Genomic DNA, 11716 nt, shown 5'->3' on the forward strand with positions numbered 1-11716 from the left:
GGCACATGGCGTGCGCGCCGTCGTCCTGACTCCTGACCCTGCGCCGCTGTGCGCCCCCTTGTACTTTGGCCCTCCGTTACATGCTGCTGGATGTTCATGTTCGTATTGGATCGAATTCAATGCGCGTGCACACGTGGCCACACCCATCCGCCAAATTTTGAGCCCTCGAGTTCGAAGGAATCTCGCAGCGTTGACGAGCATTATTGCCTTCTTTTCATCCTCGAAAAAATGATGATTTTTTACCTGGCGTTAGTTTTGACTTTTGACAAATTGAAAAGAGGCTGACTTTCGGCCTCCTGCTCTTCTCTTCGTATTCAGTCGTTGCCTTTTTGATGATTTGAACTGAACTTTGAAGGGCGAAAAAAAGGTTAAAGCGGAGGGACTGTAGAGTTCAACTTTACCAACTTTGTTCCTAGCTGAAATTTACTCGCTGGCAGCGTGTATGAATAGGTGGGGCGGCTAGGTTTTGCGTAGGCCGGTTTGAGGCCCAAAAGGCTCTCTAGCTTGACGCGCTCTCTTTTCCGGCTTTTTGCCGCACCATCAAACAACTAGGGCCTGGTGTAGGCCCAATAACGTACGGGAGTGAAAAAAATGTTGACGCTGCGAGTAATTTCGGCCCGTGAAATCCGTCCCAGCAACAAACAGCTGCGACACTGATGGAGCGACGTGGTCGGATCGGAATCGCTCTCATGTCTCAACCACCATCTTTACGTGGAGTCCGTTAAACGCACGTGCATGCGTATGCGATTCGCTTCCAAAAATCCAAACAGAGCAGCCGGCGTCGTGCACGATCGATCGATCGATCAAATCGTTGCCATGGCCGGAAGCCACGAGCGCGGCCCCACCAGCTGTTCGGAGCTGCCGGCCGACATGCTGGTCACGGTCCTCGAGGGACTCGCCGAGTCGCCGTCCGTGACCTCTGCCGCACCGGACGGCAGGTCCTACCCAGTGCCGCGCTCAACGGCGCCTCCATCCCCGGGGGGTTCTGGCCGGGCGTCTCCCACGGCTGGCCTGGACGCACGCGTGCTCGCTGATTACCTCTACCACCGCGTTCATCTAGCTCGTCGGACCCATCGGGCGGCGGCGGCTGCGTCGTCGTGCTCCTCTACTGGCCGCAGGCCGCCGCACTACCAGCTCTACTCGCGAGGCCGGGCGACGCGCACTGGACTAGGATAAGAACGCCGCCGGGCAACACGGAGCGCTGCGACTGCGCCTTCCACTGCGACGGCAGGACACTCTACGCCATGCGCCACGACGGCGCCATCCACGCGTTCGACCTCCGCGGCCGGCCGGCGCTCGAGATCGAGGGGGGTCGTACACTCGTACTCCGTCTCCAGATCCAGGTCAGGCCGAGGCCGAGAACCACCAACTACCTCCTCCACGCCCCTGGGTTAGGCTGCCGGCTTCAGGTGTGGAGGAACATGGAGCCCGGCAGCCCGCCGCCGCCGTGCCGATCCTGCCGTGGCGGCTGCGGTGGCAGATCCCGCCGTGGCCGATGAGGATAGGATCGCGCGTGGAGGACGGGATGGATCAAGGTGCCCCGGGTGGATCTCGCGGCGCAGACGCTGGTTGAGATCAAGAACCTGGGCGATCATCATGCCTTGTTCGTGGGGTGCAACCACTACTCCTCTCTCGCGGCAACGGATTGTACAGGCATAAAATCCAGCCTCCTTGTCCATGGTTGGATTGATCACTTCCCTCTTGGATTTCGCCAAGCCTTGCTAAAATTTTTTTAAAAAGCGGGTACCTACGGGTGCGATTGGTTTCCTTCACACCCCATCCTGCCTCGTATCGACGATGCAGGCCCTGGCTGGCCAGGCTACCTAGATGCAAGAGCTCTTTGTTTGGTTATAAGTTCTCTCTTATCCCCGAAGAAATCCCTGGCCTCACGGTGAATCTGGCCACTAGGATCCGTTTCTACCTGCCGCGTGTACATCCTATTAGCGTGGCAGACATCCCGTCGTTCCGTAGGCTTGACGCAAGAACGCAGGCTGATCGTCTTGCATGCTTCCGTCCATTACGTCCACGCCCACGCGTCCACAGGAACAGCGGCTCACGGCCCTGCCGTTCGCGTCATCCGTCATCCGTGCCCCACGACGAAGTCGAGGAGCCCGCGCCCGCGACGTCCCTTTCCTCGCGTAGCACCTGCTGCCTCATTGTGCGGTGCCTGAAGGGGTGTGGCGGCGGCCTCCTCGACGCGCAGGCCATCCACGGCCGCTGCGTGCGGGGCTGCTTTGTGCCGTGTGTGGTGCGAATCGGCGGCAGGGCAGGCGGTGATAACACAATAATATTGTACGGTGCGGGAGTAGGACTGTAGGAGGATGCATGCGGCGAGCCACGAGCGTCCGCCGGCGACGCCATCCTGCCCCGTTTCCGCTCCTCGCGGCCTCCACCCAAGGAGAGGACAAGAAGGCAGTGGGAGCGCGTCCCCTCTGCCGGAGCCGCACGGCGTCTCCAGCGGCGTCATGGACGAGTTCCTACAGCACCCCGCCATGTCCACGTCGCCGGTACTGGCCTCTACGTCGCCCCTAGGAGAGCACACTGCACCATCTAAGACCCTGTCGTGCAGGGTATGGGCGTGCGCTCCATTGATTGGTCTTGGAATGCAAGCACTCACTTCTTTTTCTTCTTTCCCTGTGCTTGCAGTTTGAGGGATGCAAACAACTTAGTTGACCAGCAGAATGAACTCTTTCAGGTAAGTTCCAGCCCTGTTTATTCAAACAGTTCTTCAATTTCTTTTCAATTTGTAAACATCTCATTCCTCTGTGCAGCAATACCATCGATTGGCTATTCTGCGGAACCTGTCATGTTTTAACTACAGATTTTGTAGCCATGTATTGACGCTTTTAACTTTGGTACAGTCTTTATGGCTATTGGTGTTATTATTGATTTGATTGAAACACTTATTTTTATCCCGATTGAAACACTTATTTACTCTATATGTTATTATCACCTTATATATTGCTTAGTTAAAATCAGCTTAGACGGGCGCAGCGTAGCGCGCCATCCTTCCTAGTTGTTTGCATGCAGCCAGGCTAGTAAGAGATTCTGTTCGGTTGCCTGCTCCACCAGCACCCAGCCTTTTTTACTGCATGCGAGCTCATCCGAGCGCTCACCTTATTTATTCTTGATTTGCTCGGAGGGACTCTCGCGCCTTCTTCGAGAGATCGGCCCGCGGCATATTTCCAGAGGTGTGCGTGTGAGTGTCCATGCGCCTCGCATCTACTCTTTGCGGATGATGACATTGTTTTCTCGGAAGCATCGCAGAGAGGGGCCGATCGCCTAAGAGAGGTCTTGAATATTTATAATAGAGGATCTGGGCAGATGGTTAATCAGGACAAATCAGCTATATTCTTTAGTAAGAACTGTTCTGGCGATTCAAAAGAAGAAGTTCGAAATCGTCTGGATATACACAGGGAAGCTCTAGCTGAAAAAGTATTTGGGATTGCCGACTTCTGTTGGACGAACTACAAAGGAGGTGTTTGAGTATATGCCCACGAGGGTGAAGGGATTGATTGGAAGTTGGAGTGGAAGGGAGGCGAGCTGTGCTGGTAGAGAAATTCTTCTCAAGTCAGTTGCGCAGGTGGTTCCTATGTACTCCATGAGCTGCTTTTTATTGTCATTTAATAGATGCAAGAAGATGAGACAAGCTATTGCTAACTACTGGTGGGGAAGCTCTGCAGATAATCATCATATTCACTGGCTGCGATGGGAGCACCTCATACAGCTGAAATACCAGGGTGGTATGAGCTTTCATGATCTTAAGCTTTCCAATTTAGCAATGCTTGGCAAGCAAGGCTGGCGTCTCATGACACGGCCGGAGTCACTGTGCGCTAGAGTGTTGAAAGGAAGATACTATCATGACTCAGGTTTCCTAGAATGCAAAAGAAAAGGAGATCAAGTTTCACTTGTCGTACAATCCTGGCAAGAAGAGAAGTTCTCAAGAAAGGTCTGATTCGGCGAATCGGGGATGGTTCAAGCACACGTATTTGGGAGGATCGATGGATTCCTCAGCATTTCGGTGGCAGACCTATTGTGCCACAAGAAGGGCATGACCTCATCCCGAGTAGAGCAACTTGTTTCAGGAAGTGGCCAGTGGAATGACGAAGTGGTGAGGGCGTCTTCCATCGGAATCGATGCCGATGCAATTTTACGAACCCCGGTTAGAGGCTGAGGAGAGGATTTATGGTCCTGGGAGCCGGAAAAGCATGGAAACTACTCGGTTAAATCAGCCTACAAGCTCCTAGATACCAGAAGACAACAACTCGAGGATGTGGAAGCTGTGGGAACCTCAGGAGATGATTCATGGCGGCGCATTTGGAAGCTTGATGTGCCCCCCAAGGTGAGGGTGTTCCCTGTGGCTACCTGTGACACGTGTGGAAGTCATGAGGAATCAATTGGGCATATGTTGATGGATTGCACAATCGTAAATATTTTTTGGGAACAAACGAAAGAATTAACTGAGGTAAAATTGCCTACACTACATCCAGAATCATGGGCACGAGACTTGCTAGTTGCTTGGGACAGCGAAACAGAGAGCTATTATCATCTGTGGCATGTGGTCCCTCTGGATGCAGCGAAATAAGCGAAGACATGGAGAAGCTGGTATGCCTATTAGACAGGCGGTGATCTGGGTCAGGGATACAGCCTTTGATCTCTGGCAGCTTCTACACTCACCAAAGCAAAACAAACCAAGAGCGGAGCAGCCGAGGTGGGTGAAACCAGAGCTGGGCTGGATAAAATGCAATGTGGACGCTGCGTTTCAAACCGAGAACGGGCAAGGCGCAACAGGTGGTGTCCTACGAGATGAAGAAGGCAGATTCCTGGAAGCACAAGCTATAGCGTATAATCACTGCATGGACGCGTTGATGGCTGAAGCATATGCTTGCAGGGGAAGGCATGGTCCTGGCAGAGAGACATGGTGATACTCGTTTAAGCCTCGAGACGGATTGCCAGGAGGTCGCTGCCCTGTGGGAGAACAGAAACAACAATCAGTCAGTGATAGCTCCGATTCTCATGGAGATTCAGGAGCGGAGTCTACGGTTTGAAGCTTTTATCGTTATACATGCTAGTAGGTTTTGTAATAGAGTAGCTTGTGAATTGGCCAAACAAGCTTGTGGAGAGGTGGAGACGGTGGTGTGGCATGAGTCTCCATCGTGCATCCAAAGCTTGCTGGAGGCAGATTAATATACCTCATTACTAAAAGATTCCGCAATTAGTTTTATAATTAGATTTTATTTAATGCTCCTAAATAATAAAATTCTATTTGACGTGACAGGGCTAAAATTTAGCCCTCTAGAAGCAAACACTCCTTAAAGCTGCAACATCCTTACTTATAAATATGAAAATCCAAACCCAAACCTGTTGCCCTGGAAAAAGAATATTGTCAACCGCTAGTTTGCACCACCGTTAAACAACTTGCTTTGCCAATTTCGTGTCATGCACTTGTGAATTTCGTTGGGTTTGAGCTACTGTAATGGCAAATGTGCAGTTTTGAGTTTTACAGTGGTTTAAATTAACAATAACTGTTTAAAACAGTTGAAAAACGTAGTTCGCCTTTGAAGTTTGAAATCAAGTGATCAGCGGAGAGAAAAACTGGGAAAGAAAAGGGAAAAAAAACTGTCAGAATCCACAGCCGCGACCCCGCAACGGCCGGGGCAAGCGACCGCGCGTTCGCATCTGACTCTTCCCCGTCGCCTTTGCGCGCCCCGCAAGCTTCCGCCTCCTCCCCACCCGCGCTTTTCCCGATCCTTCCACGAGCTTCCAGATCACGGAACCACCGCGGGCGCAGCCGGGCGGGCGAGGCGAGGCGAGGCGAGCCCCCACCTCCGGCCGCGGGATCCAACGGCATGGCGTACGTGGACCACGCCTTCTCCATCACCGACGACGACGACCTGGTCGGCGGCGCGGTCGGGGGCCCGCGGGGCGCGCCCGTCAAGGAGATCGCGTTCGCCGCGGCGCTCCTCGCGTTCGGCGTCCTCGGCGTCGTCGCGGGATCCTACATGGCCGCGCACCAAGTCGGCGGCGACAGCGCCCACGGTGAGACAACAACCTGTGCCTATTTGTATTCTTGTTTTCTTCACCAGTTCATTGTCGTACGATTTGGGTCCTGTGTTGGGAATTTGGACTCGGATAGGTTCGGCACGACTGAGATGGGAGGATTTATATTACTTAAATTGTCTCTAAGGCCCTCGATTAGTTGATGTGCTCTCTATATCTTAACATCATAACATCCTTTTACTGAAAAAAAAACAATGTTCTTTACTGCTTTCATAATACAACTGGATTAGACTTTAGACCGGATAAACCATTTGATGGCGTTAAAAATTGGAAGACTAGTTTTCTGTTAAGCGTGCAGATCATATTTCTAGACAAGACAAAGGCTTCCGTGCAGAACATTTAGCTAGGATTTAAACAGCCATGTTGAATGTGTATGACTCTAAACATCCACTAGGTTTTCTGCTAATAAAGATGGGGAAAAAAAGGATAGAGCCAAATGTTGTAAAAGCATAAGGATCCTGTATTGTCACATCCGTGGACTCTGTTTGCTATCCTAGTTTAATTAGGAGAAGAAAATCCTTACGCAGAGAGATTGTTTGAGACTTTGAGGAGCCGTCAGATAACTAGCAACCAAGGAAGTTATCAAGGGCCAATGACAGTGTTTGGCAACTAGATGTGGCCTCACATACATACATATGGGATCATTTTTAAACGCAGCAGTGTTCGCAAGACCACATGTTGGCAGCTTAAGGGAATCCTGCTGGAAAACTCTGTTTGTTTGAGTCACTAGTTGCAAAATACTTTTGCGTAATGCCTTTAAGTGCGTGCTGCATGTTATTTGTAAGAAAGTGTTGATAACATACAGTCTGGAGGATTTGCTTTTGCAGTTTCCAAACAGTTTGCAGAGTGTGCATGTGCATTAAACTTTTAAAAGTTTTGATGATGTATAACACTAAGTAGAATTTGTGCCAAAATTACCACAAATATATAAAATACCACTATCCTTTTCTCTTCATCGCCTGATCTCTGCACCCACAATTTTTCTGGATACAGGCATTTTCTTTGCAGTTTTGGGTGTGGTAATGTTCATCCCAGGGTTCTACTACACAAGAATAGCATACTATGCTTACAAAGGGTACAAGGGCTTCTCCTTTTCGAACATACCTCCTATGTGAAGAAGCAATGACACGTTCCTGGTTCGATCGTCCCATCCAAATATCCAAGGACATAATGTAGGCATACATGTTAATTTTTTCTCTGTATCTCTGTTTCCTTAACCTTTGTATAAAGTCGACAGCATGGCAGGTGATATGTACATATGAACACCACCGTAACGTGTCATCGCAACACTATGTTGTTACCACCGCCTGAGAAGTTGTTCATTATGCGGCTGTGCGATTATGCTCTGGTACTGAATGTGCTCATGTGTGTGTGTGTGTGTGTGTGTCTGATCAGCTGCCGACTTTTGCTGAATGGTAGAATCACGCAAGCATTTGTGACTGCTGTTCATAAGCGTATGAGTCAGGTCATCAGGTGATGTGGATGAGTACTTGTGTAATATGATGCAACCTGATGACAAAAACAGATGTTTCCAACAGTCAATAAACACTATGGAACATTGGAATGGATTCCACACAAATGCAGGTACTCTGATAGAGCCTGAACCGAGAGTGCACCCTGAACCTGAACGCCTATGCTCCTTTGGCTCCTCTGGAGAACAGACTCTGTAGCGGGTACAGAGTGGCTTCGAAGCCCGAGTCCTATCTGATCACGTACTATATCGATTTCAAATCTGAATCCTGGTCGAAGTCGGACAACAACCTTTGCGAGTTCTTGATGATCTTGTCAAACGCCCCGAATTAATCAGCTGCGTGATTGATACAAATAAACTTAAAAACTAACTAACGGGGGCCAAGAAAACCAAGCACGGCGGCGGCGTCTCGCTGCCCGAGGACGTAATCTTCGAGGTGCTAGCGAGGCTGCCGGTGAGGTCGCACTGCCGTTTCCGGTGCGTGTGCAAGGCGTGGCGCGACCTCATCTCGGAGCCGGCCTTCGCCGCGGCACACAGATCTCCACTACGGCTGCTGCCTTGAGATCACCACGCTAGGGGCACCACGCTAGGTGCCGGGGAGCCCTCGTGGAGGCAGGTGCCGGTGCTGCCAGCGGCGGTCACCTGCTCATGCCATGGCTGCACGGCCGCCGTCAATGGCGTGCTCCACTTCCTGACGGGGCACCCGTTTGCGCCCACCTGCAGGAGCCATGTGGCCCGTCTCGACCTCGAGAGCGAGGAGTGGAAGACGACGGTCGAGGCCCCGGCGGCCGAGTGGCCCAAGGAGAAGGAGGAGGACAGATGGGAGACGACGATAGGAGAGCTCTCAAGGGCACCTTGGGCATGGTCGAGACCGTACGGTCTCGCATGGACGGCACCTACACAAACGTCTGGCTCCTGGTGGACTCCGAGACGAGCGTGTGGGTGGGTCAAGGCGCACACAATACACATGCCAAGAACGGCGTCCCTCGTCGAAGCGTTGGAGGTCTTGGGTGATGGAACAATACTGCTAGTCTGCTACTGAGGACGTTCCAGATAGAGGGGTTCAATCACCTTTTGGAAAGGAAGAAGATGCGCATCCTGCAGATCTACGGCCCCAGCACAAGGGTGTTCAGAAATCGGGTTTCTTAAAGACTACTGGGGATCGGAAGCACCAGAGCGCTCAGCGCCTCCGGTGTTGCCAGGTGTATTCTGATTTTTTGCAAAAAAGTCCTTCATGTTGCTAGAAATTATCATGTAGGTCCTCTATCCCCTTCTCCCTCTCTTCTCCCCGCCGCCGCCCGTCGCGACTCGCCTGCGCACGGGGAAGGCCCTTCAATCCCATCAGAACATGCTACCGGCCCTCCCATGGCAGGGAGCCGCCGCCCTCATCAGCCAAGGGAAACGGCCGGGAGCGCCACCGCCCCGCCCCCATCGGCCTCCCTGTCGGCGCAAGGGCCGGGCTGGGGCGCCGCCGCCCCACCCCCATCAGCCTCCTGGTCGGTGCCAGGGCCGGGCAAAGGTGCCGCCACCCCAAATCAGCGCGATGGCCGGGCAGGAGTGCTGGCGCCCCCTGGCAGCGTGACGCCTGGGAGGGTTGCCGCCGCCGGCCCTAGCAGCGCGAGGCGTTGAAGGGCTGTCGCCGCCCCCCGGTGTGCCTCCTCCCTCTCGCTCCAGCTCCAAATCCTAGCAGCACTTCCTCGGCAGTGCAGGGGAGCGCGTGGAGGCGCATGAGATCCAATGGTACGCAGATCAGGCAGCCATGGTCGACAACGGAGGGGGAAACACCTCGCCATCCTCCTTGCCTTCCCTGAAGCACCCCAAGGTGAGAGCATCCCTTTTTCTCAAAAAAAAAAAAAGGTGAGAGCATCCCCTTAACAGTTACACATTAGTTGTTTCTGTAAGATCCTTTAACAGTAACTCTGGTAGTCTGGTTAAAGTATCTATCCGTTCTGAATTGTCTTGCTCCTATCAGAATTGTCGTTTTCTGTTTACATGATAAAAAGTTTGTGTATAGCATGAAAACGGACTGGTACAGTGTGACAGAGCAGGACATCTTACATTGTCTGCTTGTTGATACTTGTTTTATGCTGATGGGTGTTAGGGCTTAAGGTGGCCTTCTACTTTTAACAGTACAACTTACATTGTTTGCTTATTGATACTTGTGGTATGACCCACATTTTACTTGTAACAATACTATCTTACTTCCTCAATATTTTTATCTATAATACAGATAAAATCCACATAGCACTGCATTGGTCTGGATGAACTGAATGATAGATAGATATACTCTGTGCTTCATTAGGTAGGAAAGCCTTGTGTTGTTGTTCTTGTTCATGGGTCAGATGGCATTAGGAATCTATTTCTTCCTGCTGCCAAGAAGTTGAGGAAAGTGCTGTTGAATTCCTGGTTAAAGGTTGATGAGATCTTGAGTTCTAGGAGAAGTCTTGTGTTTGCTATGGGGCCTTGACAAATGTAGCATTGGTATATATGCTTACGATCATAGGATTAAACCTATTTATCGTGATGTCTATGTTGTGCCATATGTTATGACCCGTCTCTCTTCTTGCTTAGCCCATCAAAAGGACTCTTCCTTTGCAAGCAAGGTGAAGAAAATAGTTGTACTGGGTGGAGCATTCTTTGCGGCTGACTGAAGAAAATAGTTGTACAGGTTGAAATTTTAATTCTTATTTTTTCCTAATATATGTATATATATATAATAATGTTACTTTCCACCTGGTAATATGTGACCATGTTTGATAGATTTTTGACACCATCCGCTTAAATTGCTAAACAGCTTGTCAACTTTATGATTGAGGTACATAATTAACCAAAAAATCAGTAGGCATAGTGAAGTAGAAAGGATGAATAGACTTTTTGTTTGTCTAAAGCCACTAGCTTATCATGACAATATAGATATGGTTGATTGTGTAGCGTTCCCTTCTCAGGTTAATGTGTTAATTATTAGTTTTAAGTACATATTTGGTTCTGTGAACTAAGATCCAAACTCTGTATGTCTGAATTTAAGGAGGAGGTCACTTGGGATCAGAAAGCCTAATATACATTGTAAAAGAGTATATCAGTATGACATTCCTTCCGGTGCCACCAAGATCTAATTGTAGATGCGTGCTTGCTTACTGCTGACTACTAATGCTGGATATATCTGCGAGTGGAAATGAAAAAACAAGTCAAAAGTGTGTGTGTCAAAAGTATATTCTGAATCTCTGAATTTTCAGTGCAACAGAGGTTTTCACTTTTCAGTAGTAGCACAATGAGTCTATCCTAGAAAGTTATGCCGGTCATTGAGTGTAAACTTATATGTCCCCTAATTTCATAAAAATAAGATGCATGCAGTCAAATTTGCCATGAATAAGAGGCCAAAAACACTATAACTGATTAATTTGTTTTAATCCTTTCTAGAATTTACAGGTTGCGGAGGTTCCTGGATGGATTATTGATGGTGGTGCTCTGTGTAAGTAGCTAGAGATGACCTTAATGCGCTGAAATTTGTTTGAGTTGGTAGCTGGCTGCTAGATTCTTCTTTCAGTTATTCTTCGTGGTGGCCTGACATTTGTTCTAGCTTCCGTCTTTCTTTTTCCTTAGCTCTTGCACTGTGTTAAAGTTCGTATCTATGGTCTAATACTGATGAAGTAGTGGGTGCACCTTTCATTATGATGAACTGTTGCTGCCATTACACATGAGAGACTTGGTTCATTTATCATTTGATAAATCCAATTAGTTGGCCATGTGATTGTGGCCAGATGAATGTCCTGGTACTTGAGAAATTGGTGACATATTACCATTTTGATTTTTGTTAAGCCATGTAGATATATGTTATGGAATGGACTCAGCTCTTTCTACATAATTCCCTATATCATCTTAGTACTAAAATCGAATAGGTTGCATCTATATCATTTCTTGTCTCTGTTTGGAGATGTTGGTACCATCATGTGCTTGGGACCATCATGCTTGGTCTTACCTATTTTGAAATACACATTTTTGTTTATTGTTTGCACATTTATTTCTACAATTAGGGATATGATAGGGCACGCAACGTGCACTCAATGTTCTAGTTTGATGAAAATGGGCGAGGATCAGTTCTGTGGCAAGGTGACCCTTTACACTGGGAGGCTTCTGACTTGACCAACAACCATGGGCAATTCTTGCTGAAGAAAGATACAGGGGCAG

General features: G+C 49.5%; 1 protein-coding gene and 2 long non-coding RNA genes across 5 annotated transcripts; all 3 read left to right on the top strand.

Moving 5' to 3' along the window:
• The first annotated feature begins 2039 nt into the window (after positions 1-2039).
• LOC112888769 lies at positions 2040-5027 on the top strand. The gene is made up of 3 exons (XR_003227915.1): positions 2040-2507; positions 2647-2695; positions 2772-5027. It is a non-coding gene; the product is annotated as an uncharacterized LOC112888769 (long non-coding RNA).
• A 531-nt stretch (positions 5028-5558) lies between these two features.
• On the top strand, positions 5559-7407 carry LOC112888766 (transmembrane protein 230-like). Of its 2 annotated transcripts, none has more exons than XM_025955090.1 (2): positions 5559-6039; positions 6588-6735. In XM_025955090.1, the coding sequence occupies exons 1-2, from the start codon at positions 5850-5852 to the stop codon at positions 6671-6673; spliced, it is 276 nt and encodes a 91-aa protein (XP_025810875.1). In that variant the 5' UTR covers positions 5559-5849; the 3' UTR covers positions 6674-6735. The 2 variants fall into 2 exon arrangements, with proteins under 2 accessions (XP_025810875.1, XP_025810874.1); XM_025955089.1 differs by lacking the exon at positions 6588-6735 and adding an exon at positions 7054-7407 and having other exon boundaries at positions 5588-6039.
• Positions 7408-8669: 1262 nt separating this feature from the next.
• Positions 8670-11365, top strand: LOC112888768. Of its 2 annotated transcripts, none has more exons than XR_003227913.1 (3): positions 8670-9353; positions 10103-10199; positions 10949-11365. It is a non-coding gene; the product is annotated as an uncharacterized LOC112888768 (long non-coding RNA). The 2 variants fall into 2 exon arrangements; XR_003227914.1 differs by having other exon boundaries at positions 8671-9353; positions 10958-11365.
• Positions 11366-11716: the final 351 nt, after the last annotated feature.

This window comes from Panicum hallii, chromosome 4 (genome assembly GCF_002211085.1).
Source record: "Panicum hallii strain FIL2 chromosome 4, PHallii_v3.1, whole genome shotgun sequence".
Lineage (NCBI taxonomy): Eukaryota > Viridiplantae > Streptophyta > Magnoliopsida > Poales > Poaceae > Panicum > Panicum hallii.